This window comes from Chionomys nivalis, chromosome 8 (genome assembly GCF_950005125.1).
Source record: "Chionomys nivalis chromosome 8, mChiNiv1.1, whole genome shotgun sequence".
In the NCBI taxonomy this organism is placed as follows: domain Eukaryota; kingdom Metazoa; phylum Chordata; class Mammalia; order Rodentia; family Cricetidae; genus Chionomys; species Chionomys nivalis.
The window spans coordinates 14,015,018-14,032,891 of NC_080093.1; the positions used below are offsets into that span (position 1 = coordinate 14,015,018).

At 41.5% G+C, this 17,874-nt stretch overlaps 1 protein-coding gene across 1 annotated transcript in view; it reads left to right on the plus strand.

Annotated features, from left to right (window-relative positions):
* Nucleotides 1-17,874, plus strand: part of Arl3 (ADP ribosylation factor like GTPase 3) — a 60,496-nt gene that overhangs the window by 10,138 nt on the left and 32,484 nt on the right. The window contains exon 2 of the mRNA XM_057779242.1: nucleotides 10,028-10,171. Coding sequence (XP_057635225.1) covers nucleotides 10,028-10,171 — 144 coding nt within the window. The remainder of the gene's footprint in view (nucleotides 1-10,027; nucleotides 10,172-17,874) is intronic.

The following is a 17,874-nucleotide window of genomic DNA, read 5'->3' on the forward strand; positions in this document are numbered from 1 at the left end:
TCTGAGACTCTCCTGTTCAGGTTCTTTTAAAAGTTTAATGAAGGCCAAATATTTCAGCCAATATTAACCCAGGAATCTTCTCATAAAGATGTCCTGAAGAAGGAATGGATTCAAAGTGGCCAGGGCAAAATGAGATGAAAATAGAAGCAAAAATATATCCTTCCTTAAATAACAACAAAAATATTGCTTGTCTTTTGTTAGTCTCAGATTTATTCAGTTTCTGCCCTAAACCTTTTGGCATAACATTTGTCTGTCTTAGACTAAATTTTCCATTTTAAGACTGAAAAAAACCCGAGGCAGGACAGCACAGATGCCACAAAGGAAGCAGCCAGGGAGGGTGCTAATCCGCCTGCATACTTCCATGTCATTGTCCAAATACCTAACTGCTGAGAATTAGTTCACAGAAATATGATTTGATCTCCATCAACAAACTGGCTTGAATCCTTGCCTGGTGTAATGTAACAAGCAAACACAATCATTTTATGTAATTCTAATTTTTTTATTTTATTTTATTTTTTGAGACAGGATTTCTCTGTAGCTTTGGAACCTTTCTGGAACTCTATAGACCACGCTGTCCTCAAACTCACAGAGATCCATCTGCCTGTCTCTACCTCCCAAGTGCTGGAATTAAAGGCATGCACATTGGCAGTCAATATAGTTTCACAGTAGCCCTGAATGGAGTATAACAAAGGTTTATTTATGTGGGGATAAACTCACAGAAAGGTTAGTGGTCTGCATGCAGTCCTCAGCATGTGCTGGGAATACCTCCCCCTTTTGTCTAAATAAGAGAGTTCTAAGCCTAGTACAAAACTATATACAATAAGAACAAATATCAAGTATTGTCCAGGGAAAGGAAGGGAAAAAACATACATAAAAATTAGAATTACAACCAGCATGAACAACATCAAACAAGAAACCAATGCTAAATGTTTCAGTAGTTATCCTAGGGGCTGGAGAGATGGCTCAGTGGTTAAGAGCACTGACTGCTCTTCCTGAGGTCCTGACTTCAATTCCCAGCAACCATATGGTGGCTCACAACCATCTGTACTGAGATCTGGTGCCCTACTCTGGCGTGCGGGCATACATCGAGGCAGAATGTTGTATACATAATGAATAAATAAATCTTTAAAAAAAATAGTTATCCTATCCTAAAGAATCTATTATATTTAAAATGGCTTGGCTAAGTCATGAGAGGAAAGTAACTACGATTATCTAGTCTTCAACCCCATCAAAAACATGAAAAGGGAAATAATATTACCTGAGTAAACAGGAAGTAGAATCAAGCAACTTCTAAAAGGTGCAAGAAATGGCAGAGACAACCGGCTACCTGGGCAATCACCCCAAGTCTCATTTGCAACACTGGGGCAACCAACTTTGGCTGAGCCCTAGAGTAACTGACAGACTGTTTTTAGAAGCAGGAAAATTTGAAAAACTTATCCTGTCTTGGCAAGGTTTGCCAGTCTTTTTGCTTGTATCCTGCTTGTCCAGTCTGGACACTGCATTTTGTCAATGGTAGAGGCAGGGGCAGTTCTTTACCCAAAGGCCAGTTTTGCCAAGAAGAAAACAAGCTCCAAGTGGAGTGTCTTCAGTGCCCGACATTCTCTCAGGAGTAGATTGGTGCTGCCAGGAGCAATTGTGTCTCATGGCAACAGAATTCTAAATTATTTAAATACCGTCTTCTACAGTTCTTTGAAGTGTTTGAATATTACCGATCTATGCGGAATACAATCTCTATGTATCTTAAAAACCTGATTAGTCTAAATATAAGTATGACAAACATGGATGGCTGTTGACCTGTAATTCTTAATACCTATATAGTTTAAAGACTAAGGCTTTATATTAAAAAATTAAGCCATCTTTAAGCAAATATGCAGCAAATGAGGACAATGACCTCATAAATGTAAACAGTATATAAATATCTTGATCAGAGGTAGAAATGGATAGTGCAACATGTTAAAATATATCCTAAAATTGCATCAATATACAAAATATCTTAAGCAGAGGTAGAAACATATATGTGTATAATATGACAAAATGACTTTGCATAGGTGCACAAATATTGTAAACAGAAATAGGAGCATATTCAATATAACAATATAATTTCAATTTGTATCAATATACAAGAATCTATACCAATGCAAATTGTCTACAAATAATAGCTCATAAGTAATCTCACTATTATTATTAGTGTGAGTAAGCTCACACTAATCTATCATCCCATCCATCCCCCCCCTTTTTTTTTCCAAGAGAGATCCCTGAGTCTACTTTATTTCCAACCCTATACCACTTATAACTAACCCCTAATAATATCCCTAGCCCTGAGGACAAACTTTGCTAGGAGAGGGGACATCATTTTCTAGAATTACTTACAGCTACCATGGGGATCCTGTAAAACTAAAATGATGGTTAAGTTTCAAGATCACTGTCGGGCACAATTGAAGATAGTCTCTGAGTAATCAGTAGGGTTTTTCTGAAGTTCTTATTTGAAGTTCTGGTCAGAACCTTGTAAGAAGGTGCACCATCTCAGCTAGACAATTTGGAATCATCTTGAGCAGTTTGTAACACAAAACCAATCTTAAAATGTGCCATCAGCATAGTGGCATCATTGTTGAAATACCTGCGGCAGGGCTGCGTCCCTGACACCTGGCCGCCCGCATGGCTTATGCCCCAAAATAATTACACGGAAACTGTATTCTTTTGAACACTGCCTAGCCCATTAATTCCAGCCTCTTATTGGCTAGCTCTTACATATTGCTCTAACCCATTTCTAATATTCTGTGTAGCACAATGAGCTGGCTTACCAGGAAAGATCTTAACCTGCATCTGTCTGGAGTGGGAGAATCATGGCGACTCCTGACTCGGCTTCTTTCTCCCAGCATTCTGTTCTGTTTACTCCTCCCACCTAAGGGTTGGCCTATCAAATGGGCCAAGGCAGTTTCTTTATTAATTAACCAATGAAAGCAACAGATTAACACAAGACCCACCTCCATCAGCATCATATCAACCAGGTAGAACCGTTATTGTGGGGCCCCATCTTCTTCCTGGAGACTTTAAAGATTACTGTAGGAAAATTTATTGTTGATTGTAAAAAACTTAAACATTATTTATATAGACATATATTCAAAGAAAGGTACCATGGAAACAAAAATAGGTATGGAGAGAAGTAAAATTTTTTGAAAGCAGAGTTTTGATAATAGTTGTCCCTAGATTTTAATCTTCCTTCTGTCCCATACCAGGTGGCTCCTGATATGAGATAGAAACTCTGAATTTTTCTTTTAACAACATACTTAGATTTAGAGAAATATAGCCACTATCCAACTCCAAAGTCAACTTTGATTTTTAATAAATGAAGACTACTATTATATGTATGTTTAGGTATTAATATCTTACCCTTCAGAGGATATTGGTATCATAAGTCAGATTTCTCTTTACTTGGTGGTTCTTTCTGGATAGCTATCATTTCTTCTTTATGTATCTAAATATCCAAGGTCTCTTGACTTTTCGAAGATGGATATTTTCCTGTAAAGACAAGGACAGAATCCTGCCCCAACCCTTGTGAGGTTTCTTTACAACCTGTAGGATTGTCATCTGTTAATGAGCCGTCATTTCTCTCTTTTTTTTAAAAGATTTATTTATTTATTTATTTATTTATTTATTTATTATGGGTTCAGTGTTCTGCCTGCATGTATCCCTGCAGGCCAGAAGAGGGCACCAAATCTCATTACAGATGGTTGTGAGCACATGTGGTTACTGGGAATTGAACTCAGAACCTTTGGAAGAGCAAGCAAAGCTCTTAACCACTGAGCCATCTCTCCAGCCACGCCCCCCCCCATCATTTCTCTTTACCAAGAGGTTTCTCCTTTTCAAATCAAATCTTAATTAATTTTGATGGTATCCATAGCTTTTCTTCTTCAGAAACAGGAGTAAAAGCCCTTCTCCCAATGTAACACACCTCCTGGTTTCCATTCTAAGGTCAACACATTCTTGAAATACACAGGCCAATTTAATTCAGAAGTTTTTTTCTGTTATCCAGTCTCTCTGCTGCCATTGTTCCATTTTCATTAGCATTAAGAAAAATTACAAGGTTAATAAAGCAGAGTGCAATCTATTTCTGGGGATATTTTTTTATCCCTTTCTGTTTGTTTAACATATCCTTTATAGTTTGATTTGATCTTTCTATAAATGCCTGAACTGTATATGGTATACCTGTAATAATATGCTTTGTATTATAATAAAAAACTGTTTCATGCAACGGTCTGAGCACTGGCCGAGAGGATGGGAGCGCTTGTTTGTCTGTGTCTATGTGCTTGTGACTGTGTGCACATGCGTCATAATAAATAAATCGGAAAAAAAAAACTTTCGTTTTCTTAGAGACATATGCTGCACCATCATCAGTCTCTATTTGTGCAGGTATACCCATGATGACCATACTAATAAATGTGTGATTACTGAATCAGCCTTTTCTGAATCAAAACAGTTGCCCATTAAAAACCTGAATGGGGGGGCTGGAGAGATGGCTCAGAGGTTAAGAGCATTACCTGCTCTTCCAAAGGTCCTGAGTTCAATTCCCAGATGGTGGCTCACAACCATCTGTAACGGGGTCAGGTGCCCTCTCTGGCCTGCAGACATACACAGAGACAATATTGTATACATAATAAATAAATAAATAAATAAATAAATATTTTTTTTAAAACATGAATAGGTATCAATGATGTGGTATACATATTTCAATTTTCCAAATTCTACAAAGTGGAACACATCCATCTTCCAGATTTCATGATTTGAGTACCCTTTGGGTTATTTCCTGCAGGTAGTGGTGTTTGGTTGTATAAAGAACAAGTAAGACATCTTATAATCTGCTTAGCTTGTTGCCATGTAATAGAAAAATCCTTTTTTAAACCTTTGCTATTGACATGATGTTTTTTATGAAATTCTGAGGTTTTCAGCACATTTCTAATCAATAATCAATCAATTTCTGCATTACCTTGTGCTAGAGGCCCTGGCAGATCTATATGTGAATGGATGTGTGTTATGTATATGGGACAAAGCCTATTCCTGATTATATCTTAAACTTGAATAAAGAATGAAGTCAATTCTCTAATATCTAGTATAAATTCAACAGTTTCAGTATGCAAAACAACTCTTTCTGCATATTTTGAATCAGTAACTATATTGAGAGGTTCTTTAAAAATCCCTTAGTACCATGAGAATAGCATATAATTTTGACTTTTGGACAGACTCATACGGGTTTTGTTCTTCTTTACTTAAATCTCCTGATTTATAACCTGCCTTTCCTGATTTATTTGCATCAGTATAGAATATAGGGGCTCCAGTTATTGGTGTCATGTACCATACGGGGAAGGATCTAGTTAGCTCTCTTTATAAGATTAATCTATTGATTCTGGGGTAGTTGTTATTAATCTCTCCCAAAAATTAGTACAAGCTCTTTGCCATGGTTCATTGTCTTCCCATAATTTTTTAATTTTATCATTAGTAAAAGATACTATAATCTCTGCTAATTGATGAAGTCTCAGTTTCCCTTTCATAATAAATTAAGAGACCTTTTCCACATAAGATTTTATTTTTTTACTTGGTTTCTATGGTAAAAAGATCTATTCTAAGATAATATCTTTCCTCTTCATTAAAATTCCTGTAGGGGAATATTTGGAGGGTAATATGACCACATGTGCCTCCTGTAATTTCTCTTCAATCAAAGTCAATTCTTTCTCAGCTTCAGCTGTTAATTCTCTGGGACTCATTGAGTCTTTGTCACCATCTAAGGTTTTGTTTAAGTGAATTATTCGATGAGGTGTCATCCCAGAAATGGGCCATAAATTGGAAATGTCTCCTAGCAACTTTGGAAATCATTAAGAGTCTGCAATTCAGTGTCTCCTAATTTGTGCTTTTTGTGTTCTAATTTTCTGTAAACTTATTTTATAACCTAGATAATTGATAGAATCTCCTCTTTGTATTTTTTCAGGAGCAATTTGTAATCCCCAACTAGATAAAACTTCCTTTACTTCTTCAAACATTCTTTCTAAAGTATCTACATTTTAATCAGAAAGCAAAATGTCATCTGTGTAATGGTATAAATTCGGGAAATTGCTTACATATTATTTCCAATGGCTGACTTACAAAATATTGGCACAGGGTGGGGCTATTTAACATTCTCTGTGGGAGGATCCTCTTTTGATATATTTTAGTAGGCTGAGAATTATAATAAGTAGGCACCATGAAGGCAAATTATTCTCTATCTTTTTCTTGTAAAGGTATAGTGAAGAAACAGTCTTTAAATCAATAACTATAAGAGGCCTTCCTTGAGGCAATATGGAAGACAAAGGAATTCCAGATCATAGAGGGTGCATTTGTTGAATCACCTTATAACAGCTCTTAGATTTTCACCATTCTCCATTTTCCAGATTTCTTTTTTTTTTTTTAAGATTTATTTATGTATACAGTATTCCTTCCATGTGTGCCTGCATGCCAGAAGGGGGCACCAGGTCTCATTACAGATGGCTGTGAGCCACCATGTGGTTGTTGGGAATTGAACTCAGGACCTCTGGAAGAGCAGTCAGTGCTCTTAATCACTGAGCCATCTCTCCAGCCCCGATGCCAAGATTCTTTAGTAATAATAGTCACATTTGCACCTGTGTCCAGTAATCCTTCAATTACAAAGTTATTTGCACTCTCAGCTTTGGTCTTTGATCATTTATAGAAGTCTGCCAAAATATATATTTCCTATTTTCTATTGGAATTTTTGATTCATCCTCCATGTTTATTCTACTATCATCCAGAGCAGTATGGTTTTTTACAACAGTCACTGAATTTTCTAATTTTCCCAAAGAAGCACGTACTCCACAGTGACTGGGAATGACTGGACCACGTTTGACCTGGGAGCCTGTGAGAGTCCCCAAGGAGTTTCCCGATGGTGACAGTTTGCCTTGTTTGTTTCTTGTTGATCTACATTCACTGGTCCAATGTCGGCCTTTGCCACATCTTCTGCATAACCCAGAAGGTTGAGCCTTCTATTTTTCTCATTCCTAGAGGAAACGTTTCTTCTAGGAATTCCTTGTCTACAATCCCTTCTCAGATGTCCTATTCTACCACAATTAAAACATTTGGCATTTTGATGTCTCTTCATACCTTTGGAAATTGCTTCTCCTACCCAAGCCTCAGTGTTATAGTCAAATAACTCGACATTGCCTGTGTGCGGGGTCCATGCATCCATTGGTGCTGACCTGATCTTTACAGGCCCAGCTGTCTTTTTGCATTTAAATTGGCATTCTCAAAAGCCAGAGATTCAATAAGTACTTGTCTAGCTTCTGGATCTGTTACCCCTGGTTGTACAGCTTTAGTTAATCTTTGTAAAGAGTCACTAAAGGGTTCTCTTGGGCCTTGCATGACCTTAGTATATGATTCAGTTCCTGCTTCTTGAATCCTGTCCCAAGCATTCAAGGCTGCTGTATGGCACAGGGACAAGATGTGTTCAATGTAAATAGCTTGACTGTTGCTCATCATAATGTCCCTCGCCGAGAATTTGATCTGTAATGAGATTTGGTCCCCTTTTCTGGCATGCAGGCAGAATATTGTGTGCATAAATTAAAAAATATTTTTAAAAAAGTTTCTGGTTCTCATTCTGCACATGTGATTCCAAGGTTTTAAATTTTTCCATTAATGATATCTTCTCATCCTTAGATATTATTTGGATGGCGTGTAGATTGCCTTCTAGGAGGAATATCCTATCTGCTAAATTTATCATAACTTTTTAACAGGTTTTGATTGTGAATTTCATCAGTATGAATCCTTTTAGATAGTCTCTCTGTACCCTTTTGTAAGTTTTCATAACCCAGTGACATGGATTGAATTTTGCCTGTCAAATTAAGGTTATCGTTTACAATAGTGTGAATCCCTTTCAGCTAGAGACTGTATCATTCCAATAAATTTCTCATTCTTTTTTTCCTTTTTTTCTTTTTTACTTATTTGTTTATTTATTTATTTTTTGAGACAGAGTTCCTCTGTAGCTTTGGAGCCTATCCTGGAACTAGCTCTTGAAGACCAGGATGGCCTCAAATTCACAGAGATCCACCTGCCTCTGCCTCCCGAGTGCTGGGATTAAAGGCGTGCGCCACCACCGCCCGGCAAGTTTCTCAGCCTTAACTCTGTTATCAAAACATTTCTTTAAGGATATAATATGAAGAACAAAGCTAATAGCTGCCATGACCACAAAAATGTTTATACCAGGTAGGTCATATAGCTCTTGCAGAATTCCATCCATTGTCGAACCAAAAAGGCTGTTAAATTCCTGGATGGTGATACTGTCTTCCATTATCTTGGGGTTGGTTTACAATTTTCAAATTTATTTATTTATTTATCAAATTAATTTACCTCCGTTATAATTTTCAGAAAAACCCTGTCTCGACAAACCAAAAAAAAAAAAAAAAAATTGTTGTAGATGTAATAATCTTGATTGGCCAGCAGGTGTCACAGTTGTGGCAGTAAGGCAAGTCCTAGATCAGTAGTACCTGAATTACCTGAGACTTAGAATTACTAACAAATGCATTTAAATACTTAAGAGCAGCACACCTACATATGGAGAAGGTTTGAGTTATGCAGAAGTTTAAAAAACCCAGAGCTTGCAGGCAGTCCTGAGCCGCGAGGTTAATGGCCAGAGCTAGGGCCAGGCATTCACGGATCAAAACTGACAATTCAAGCCTGTGTTCCACGTGCAGGCTTAGGGCCACTGCTCCTGGAGTCAGAGCTTGGCCTGATCAGAGCAGGCCTGGCAGAAGCCACGGAGGAGGTAAATGCCTCAGGCCTGGCGAAGCTGCACACCGGAGGGGTAGTTCAGCTGCGTGGGGTGGGACAAGGCTGCTGGGGGGGGGGAGTAGTCTGAGCAGGGACTGTTTGTTATTCCACAGTAGCCTGGAATGGAGTATGACAAAGGTTTATTTATTTGGGGATAAACTCACAGAAAGGGTAGTGATCTGCAGTCCTCAGCATGCACTGGGAACTGGGTATCTTAAAGGCTGTTAGCTGAAGGAGTTCCCACAGCACCCAGCATACAGAGGTGAATCCCACATCATGTACACTACCATCACCCAGCTGTAATTCTATTCTAAGACTCAGCTTGAAGACTCTGTCTGGGATCTTAGATTGTAAGCCCTTAAAATTGTGCTACCTTTTTTTTTGTTTTTTTGTTTTTTGAGACAGGGTGCTACCTTTTGATTCAGTGTTTGTTTGTTTGTTCCTTGTGATCTTACCATCATCCTAAACACTAGGCTTTGGTCAGCATCACTTGGCCCTTTCTCCTCTGATCAACTCCCAGATGGCAGTCTTTAATCTCTATTAATAGCCAGGGTTCTCTTAGATCTACAGTGGGGCTCTATGAGCTTAAACCTCAGCGCAGTGTTCTTTGTAGTTTAAGCGTTTTTGCTGAGAATAGGCTTGGTCTGCCCACCTTAGTGGCCACTCTGTCTCCTGTCCTAATGTCCCCCCAGCACACAGAATCCTTGCCCTTCCTTTACTGTGTCACTTTGTTGGGGCGGTGCTTGCCGCACAGTTCTCGAGAGTTCAGCAGGCTTTAGAACATTGACAGCGTTTGTGTGAGGTCTCTTGGCACAATCACCACCTCAGAGTTCTATATTAAATTGGGCGAGTAATTCTAATATCTCTCTATGTGGCAGGAAGCTTCGCTCTGGTAATGGGGAAATATGAGCAGTGACCTAGTTTGCTGTGATAAGTATTCTAGCCTAATTGTCCACCAAGGGCTTGAGGAACACAGATGGGTAACACTTCACACTTGAGAAGAGCTGGGATGACGTAAGCTAGCCTGATAGGGAGAGCAGGAGGACGCGTGTTCCCACGCTGCCGCTAAGACTTGGAAGGAAGAAGCAAGTGGAACACATGACATCAGAGTGGAAAGGAATGAGGTACCCACAACCGAGAACCTTGTCAGGGAGTCATTCTGATGTCACTAACGCCGCAGCCACTGCCCCCGAGTAATCTGTCTCTTTGATGGTTGTCCAAGGGCTTGCTCTCTATTTTGCGCAAACTGAAAAGTGCACCAGACCAGGAGGTGCGGATCCTGCTCCTGGGCTTGGATAATGCCGGCAAGACGACTCTGCTGAAGCAGCTCGCCTCGGAGGACATCAGCCACATCACACCTACACAGGTGAGCGCACCCTCGGCTCCCAGTGCTGTCAGCCAGGGAAGGCGGAGATAGCCGTCCTGGTTCCCTGGCTGTGCTGTGATCAAATGCCCCACCTGAAAGCAACTGGAGAGAGAGAGTTGATGGTAGCTCACAGTCCCAGGTTATAGTCCATCATCACAGGGAAGTAAAGGCAGGAAATGAGGCAGGGGGTCACATCCACAGTCAGGAGCAGAGAGAGTGCTGAGCCCCCTCCCTATGCCACACAGTGCAGGACCCACCAAACTCGGGGACCACAAAGGGCAGGCCTTCCCACCTCAATCAATGTGATCATAGCGCACACACACTCATAGGCCTACCTGATCAAGACAGTTCCTCGTTGAGACTCTTCCTAGGGGGAGTCTAGGATATGTCAAGAATATGTCAAGACGACTGTTAAACCATTACGGTAGCCGTGGGAGATAGAATTTATATATTGCTAAGGTTTGTTTCTGAGAAAAGTTTATCTTGTCTAAGAATAATCAGATTTCACATACATACACAAGGAAGTCCATGCATGTGAAGTGGTTAGAACTGTCCAGCTCACAGATTCAGGAAAGAGGAGGAGGAGTGGTTACTGGAGCTGGGAATGGGACCATAGGGAGCTTTGCCTAATGTAAGAGCCGAGTTTATACGATGAAAGCCGTGCTGGGCTGGACGCAAACTGTGTAGATATACATGATGATTCCAAACTTATGTTATTAGAGCTGCAGGCCTTTAATCCAACACTCAGGAAGCAAAAGCACAGTGAGTTCTAGGACAGGTCCAGTCCTAAGAGAGAGCTTGTCAGAAAACAAAGGTTTAGGCCGTGTATATCCTACCACAATTTTAAGTCTTTATACGCACGTCTCAATCATCTTAGGCCTAAATGATCATTACTTAGCCTCCTACGCTTTGTTTTTAACTGTGCTAAGGATGGAACCCAGCCCACGGTACATGACTTAATTTCGAGAGTGGTGGTCAACACTTGTCACTGCAGCACTTGGAAGGCAGAGGAAGAAGAATCAGGAGTTTAAAACAATCTTTGACCACATAGTAAATGCTAGGTCACCATGGGCTTCAGAAAATGTCTCAGAAAGAGAAAAAGTTTTAGTCAGGCATGGTGGCAGTCATGTGTAGCTCAGAGGCAGTCGGAGGAGGATTACTATACGTTTGGGCCATTCTAGTCTATACAGAGAGCTCCAGGGCACTGAGAGCCTGTCTCAAAGAAGCCAAAAATAAAATGAATAGGGCTGGAGAGACAGAGACGGTGCAGTGGTTTAGAGCACTCAGGGTCTTTCTGAGGACCTGGATTCAGTTCCCAACATCCACATGGCACCTCACAACTGCCAGAACTCCAGTTCCAGGGCGTTTGTACCACCTTCTGGCCTCCATTAGCACCTGCATGTAAGTATGCACGTGGACTCCTGAAAGAACACAGAGCACGTAAATGAATTTTTTTAAAATATTTATTTATTATGTATACAATATTCTGTCTGTGTGTATGCCTGCAGGCCGGAAGAAGGCACCAGACCCCATTACAGATGGTTGTGAGCCATCATGTGGTTGCTGGGAATTGAACTCAGGACCTTTGGAAGAGCAGGCGTCTCTGAGCCATCTCTCCAGCCCCACGTAAATGAATTTTTAACTAATAAATGAAGGCCCTAGTCAAAGCTGGGTGTGGCTAAGTTGTAGAACACTTGCCTCAAATGTTTAAGGCCCAGCATCAAAACAAAAAAGAATTTATCTTTGGTTATGAAGTGGACACAAAGAAAGTATACAAGAAAAAAATGAAAGGAGGCTGGAGAGAGGGCTCATGGCTAAGGGCACTGACTTGGTCCTGAGTTCAACTCCCAGCATCCACATGGAGGCTCACAACCATCTGAAACTCTAGTCCCAGGGATTCAGCGCACTCTGTGGCCTCTTTGGAGCTGCATGCATGTGATGCAAAGACATACGTGCAGGCAAAACACCCATACACACAAAAAATAAATAAAAATAAAATCTCGGGCTGGAGAGATGGTTCAGAGATTAAGAGCACTGGCTGCTCACATTGTTTGTCATAGCCAGAACCTGGAAACAGCCTAAATGCCCCCACCAAAGAATGGATAAGGAAAATGTGGTACATTTACACAATGGAGTACTACATAGCAGAAAAAAATCACATCTTGAAATTTGCAGGCAAATGGATGGAGCTAGAAAACATCATATTGAGTGAGGTAACCCAGACCCAGAAAGACAGTTATCACATGTACTCGCTCGTAAGTGGTTTTTAAACAAAAAGCAAAACAACAAAAAAAAAACCCAAAACAAAACAAATAACAACAACAAAAAAAACCCAGCCTACAAATCACAATCTCAGAGAACCTAGACAACAATAAAGACCCTAAAAGAGACATCCGTGGATCTAATCTATATGGGAAATAGAAAAAGACAAGATATCCTGAGTAAATTGGGAGCATTGGGGGCCATGGGAGAGGATTGAAGTGGAAGGCAGGGGAGCAGAGAAAAATGTAGAGCTCAGTAAAATCAATTAAAAAAAAAAAAAAAAAAAAAAAGCACTGGCTGCTCTTCCAGAGGTCCTGAGTTCAATTCCCAAGCAACCACATGGTGGCTTACAACTATCTGTAATGAGATCTGGTGCCCTCTTCTGGCCTTCAGGCATACATGCAAACAGAACGCTCATACATAAGTATACACATAAATAACATTACAAAAAAAGAATTAGTAGGCAGAGGCAGGCAGACCTCTATGAGTTTGAGGCCAGCCTGGTCTCCAGAGCGAGGGGGCATGGACTCCTGAAGGTACACAAGCGCATGTAAATAAACAAACCTGGTTTCCAGGACAGGCTCCAACTCGGGACCCTTCTGCCGCAGCTTCTCTAGTGCCGGGGTTATAGGCTTACGGCATGATGCCCAGCTATGTAGCAGTTTTTCAAATTTAAAAAGTAAAACTAAAACAAAACCTGGTTTGTTGGTTTTATTTTTATTTATTTTGTTAATTTGATTTGAGACAGGGATCCTCTGTGTATACCTGGCTATCCTGGAACGCAACTTGCTCTATAGACCAGTCTGGCCTTAAACTCAGACCTTCCTGCCCCTGCCTCCCAAGTGCTGGAATTAAAGGCTTCCGCCACCATCTCCTGGCCTGGTTTGTTTGTTTTAAATCCAAGTTTATCACCCTTCCTCTCCTAAAGGGACAAACAAGCAAAACGCAGAGGGTAAGTTCGGTGCTAACAGCATGGGAGCTCATAAACAAGTCCTGACAGAGAATGCCACAGGACTTCTCCAGGCCTCATTCCTAGAGGAAAACCTGAGGAAACTTGACTTTAGGCCCAGACAGCCTAAAATTTAAAACTTAAAACCCTTTAGATGTGTGAGCATTGGAGGTTTGAGCACAGCAGCCTTAGTGTTTTCTGTCCACGGCTGTGATATCCCCTGGTGTGGGGCTGCGGGCTGTACTGGCGTGTGTACTTCACTGCTTGGGAGTCTTAGCTATTCACAATTCTTTGCAGAAAAAGTCATCTCAGCTGCCACCAAATGAGCCATCTTACAGCTTCTGAGCAAATTTAATGTATAGCCCGAGGAGGAGGAAATTACAGCGGTCTAGCCTACAAGGCAGAAAACACACATTAGTGTGTCAGGATCTCTGCCAGACAGAGAAGGGCTGGGGGTTTAGCACAGGCAATAGACTGCATTTGCCAGAACACTGCCATGGAGGCTGGGCAGAGCAAACAGACGCCGGCCCGCGGGGTAACTCAGCCTTCCACACAGCCCTTGGGCTTCGTTTGATGTGCTAATTTTACAGTGTTGAGGGTTCATACTTAGTCTCTAAAAACACACTCTTACCCTATTTTTGTTTAATATTTAAAAAGACATAGGATGTTCTTTACCGAATAAGTAGAGAAACTAGAGACCACAACAGCAGGCGAGAGGATGCCTCCCTCGGTGGATGAGGGTGCATAGTGCCCACAGGACAGTTTGTGTTCAGTCCCTGGGACCTGTGTGCTGAAGAGAGAGGGTGTGGCCTCCACCTCAGCTGTGACATGCTCGCACACACGAGAAGGATTGTTTTAGAATTTAAAAAGAAAATATTTATAATGCCTGCGATGGTTTGAATAAGAATGGCCCCTCTAGGCTCACCTATTTGAATGCCTGGTCGCCAGGGAAGACTAGGAGGACTAGGAGGGGTGACCTTCATCTCCAGCACCACGTCTGTCTGTGTGCCACCATGCTCCCTTTCATGACAATTAACCAAACCTTGGAAACTGTAAGCAAGCCCTAAATTAAATGCTCTCTCTGATAAGAGTTGCCTTGGAAGCCAGACAGTGGTGGTGTACATTTTTAATCCCAGCACTCAGGATGCAGAGGCAGGTGGGTCTGGGGGGGGGGGAGTAGGGGAGAGGGAGGAGGGAAGAAGAAGAAGAAGAAGAAGAAGAAGAAGAAGAAGAAGAAGAAGAAGAAGAAGAAGAAGAAGGAGAAGGAGAAGGAGAAGGAGAGGGAGAGGGAGAGGGAGAGGGAGAGGGAGAGGGAGAGGGAGAGGGAGAGGGAGAGGGAGAGGGAGAGGGAGAGGGAGAGGGAGAGGGAGGAGAGGGAGAGGGAGAGGGAGAGGGAGAAGGAGAAGAAGAAGAAGAAGAAGAAGAAGAAGAAGAAGAAGAAGAAGAAGAAGAAGAAGAAGAAGAAGAAGAAGAAGAAGAAGAAGAAGAATATAGTGTAGATTTTTTGGGGGGGGTTGATTTTGATTTTTTGTTGTTGTTTTTTGGTTTGTTTTGTGTTTTGGTTTTCAAGACATGGTTTCTTTGTGTAGATCAGGCTAGCCTCTTGAACTTACAGAGATCCTCTACCTCCAGAGTGCTGAGATTAAAGGTGTGTGTTAACACCACCTGGCAAATATAGCATTTTATATAATCTTTTTTACTCCAGATTAACCATGAGCATCTTTCTTTGTGTTTGCTTTTGTTTTTCTTTAAACAAAGTCTAATGTATCCCAGTATGGCCTCAGATTTGATGTACGGCTGAGATGGCCCTGACCTCCTGGTCCTCCTGCCTTTATCCCGTGTTTGTAGGGAATACAAGTGCACCCCACCACATCTGTATACAGGGCTTCCTGTGTAAGCAAGCGCTCTCCCAGCTAAACAGCATCCTTATATGTTGGTGTGCACACACATGCATGCTCACAGACACACAAACACGTGTATATGCGTGTTTGTGCTCCTTTGTTATTATTTCCTTAGAATTGTTTCCTAGTAGAGTCTGTGGATCTGATGACTTACAAAAAAAATTTATTTTGTTCTATATTTTCCAAGATAGGATTTCTCTATGCCCCTTACTGTCCTGGATCCCATTCTGTAAACCAGGCCTGCCTCCACCTCCTAAGTGCTGGGATTAAAGACGTATGCCACCATACTTGGCTTGACTTATAGAAATTTAAGAAGTTATTTTTTTGTAATTACATTTGTTTACTTGGGTTAAGCTGCAGGCATGGGCTGTAGCAGAGCATGCGGGAGCTCACAGCATATGGCAACTGAAGGGCAGCTTACAGGAATTGAGTCTCTCCTTCCACCCCATGGGTCCTTAGGACTGAACTCACACGTTCTGCTTAGTGGCAAGCGCCTTTACCTGCTGAGCCATCTCACTGGCTTCAGTCTGTTTAAGGCATAATCCAGCTCGTGCAAGGAAGAAGCAAAGACAAAAGCCAGAAGTTTAAGGAGTTGAAACGTGGTCACATCACAGAATTTACTACTATTTATTTTCTACTTTATTCCAGAAAGGGTTTGCTATCTCTTGCTTCTATATAAATATCATTGTTGAAGAATAGAATTTTCAAATTATAGCTGGTCATGGTGACGCACTCCAATAATCCTGGCGCTAAAAAAATGGAGGCAGGAGAATCAGAAACTTATGGTTATCCTCAGCCACTACATAGTGAGTTCAAGGTCATCTAAGGCTACACAGATCCTGTCTCAAAAAAAAAAAAAAAAAAACAGGAAGAAGAAGGAGGGGAAGGAGGGAAGGTTCAGATACACACAAGTTCTACGCTTTCGTGATACCTTTAAGACGTTTCCCTCAGAGTTCTAGAGCGGCTAATTTATTCGGTCGTGGGTGATTTAGAAGAGTGCTGGTCAGCGCCATCCCTGTTTGTCCTCTGAGTGTTCCTCCGCGGAACTGAGGGGCAGTGCTCCCTGGACCACCGGCCTAGGCTGGGCCTAGTGTGCTAGGCAGCAGTGCTGGCAAGCTGCCAGGTGGGGCAGGTGGTCGGAGGCGTCCCTAGATCCACCTAATACCAGCTACTCGGGTGAGGTGAAGCAAAGCGCTGGCCGGCTGTCCAATCCTGGCCTCCCTTTGTCATTCTTGCAAGAGGATTGTTTCCCCTCTTGCTCATGACGTGCGTCCCTTCTGAACCCCAAAGGTCTTGTTAGCTTGTTTCTCTCCACTAATTCCCCGTTGCCACGACTTGCTTCCCTCGGGTTTTACTCTGAATAACTGCCCTAAAACAGGTTTCCCTTTCTCTTTTTTCTTTCTTTTACTTAATTTTATCCATTTTATTTTTGAGATAGGGTCTTAGTCTGTAGCCCTGGCTAGCCCAGAACTCACCAAGTAGCCCACCATACTGGTCTAGAACTTGCCGCAATCCTCCTGCGTCAACGTTCTGAGTACTGGGATTAAAGGCACACAAAAGCTTTTCTTTCCAGATTTATCTGAGGTGCCTATTGACGTTATTCAGATGAGCGTGCATTGGTTTCCATCGCGGTCTGTGATGGGGGTCTCCACTTCGGAGAGTGAGCGTGCCTTCCAGCAGACCCCCGTCACTCCATGACAGTCCAGCTGCAACCCTGTCTGCCCTAGGTAGCCTCAGCTCAGCTCCTGTCTTCCTGCCGACCAAGGAGGGCACTTCTTTTGATCCTCCAGATGTGCTTGTCTCTTTCTAAACTTAGTGTTTGTTCTTTTCTCTCATCTTTAACTTTAGTTTCTGGTTTCTTTTTGATTTGTTTTGTTTTTATTGCACTATACATTTTTCTCTGCTCCCCTTTGCTCCCCTCTCCTTTTCTACCCTCTCCCGTGACCCCCACACTCCGAATTTACTCAGGAGATCTTGTGTTTCTACTTCCCATGTAGATTAGATCCATGTATGTCTCTCTTAGGGTCCTCTTTGTTGTCTAATTTCTCTGGAGTTGTGAACTGTAGGCTGTTTTATTGTTTTGTTTTGTTTTTGTTTTTGTTTTGTTTTTTTTGCTTTATGTCCGAAAGCCACTTGTGAATGAATACATATTATATTTGTCTTTCTGGGTCTGGATTACCTCACTTAAAATGATTTTTTTTCTAGATCCATCCATTTGCCTGCAAATTTTAAGATGACATTAATTTTTTTACTGCAGAGAAGTACTCCATTGTGTAAATGTACCACATTTTCCTTATGGTTTCCTTCTGGTTTCTGTCACTTACACGTAGTATCCTGTTAAACTTATCATCCTGAAGGCCTCATGGAGAGGGGTCTGTGTTAATCATAGTAATCTCATGTCTCATTATCCTTATGAATATCCAGGTATACAGATATACATAGTACATATTTTCCCATGCCTTTGGAAAGATGGAACCCAGGGCCCATGCACACTAGGCAAGCTCCCTACCTCCTCAGCCGATATCTATTGGCTAGGCTGTGGTGGTGCATATCTTTAATTCCAGCACTCAGGAGGCAGAGGCAGGCATATC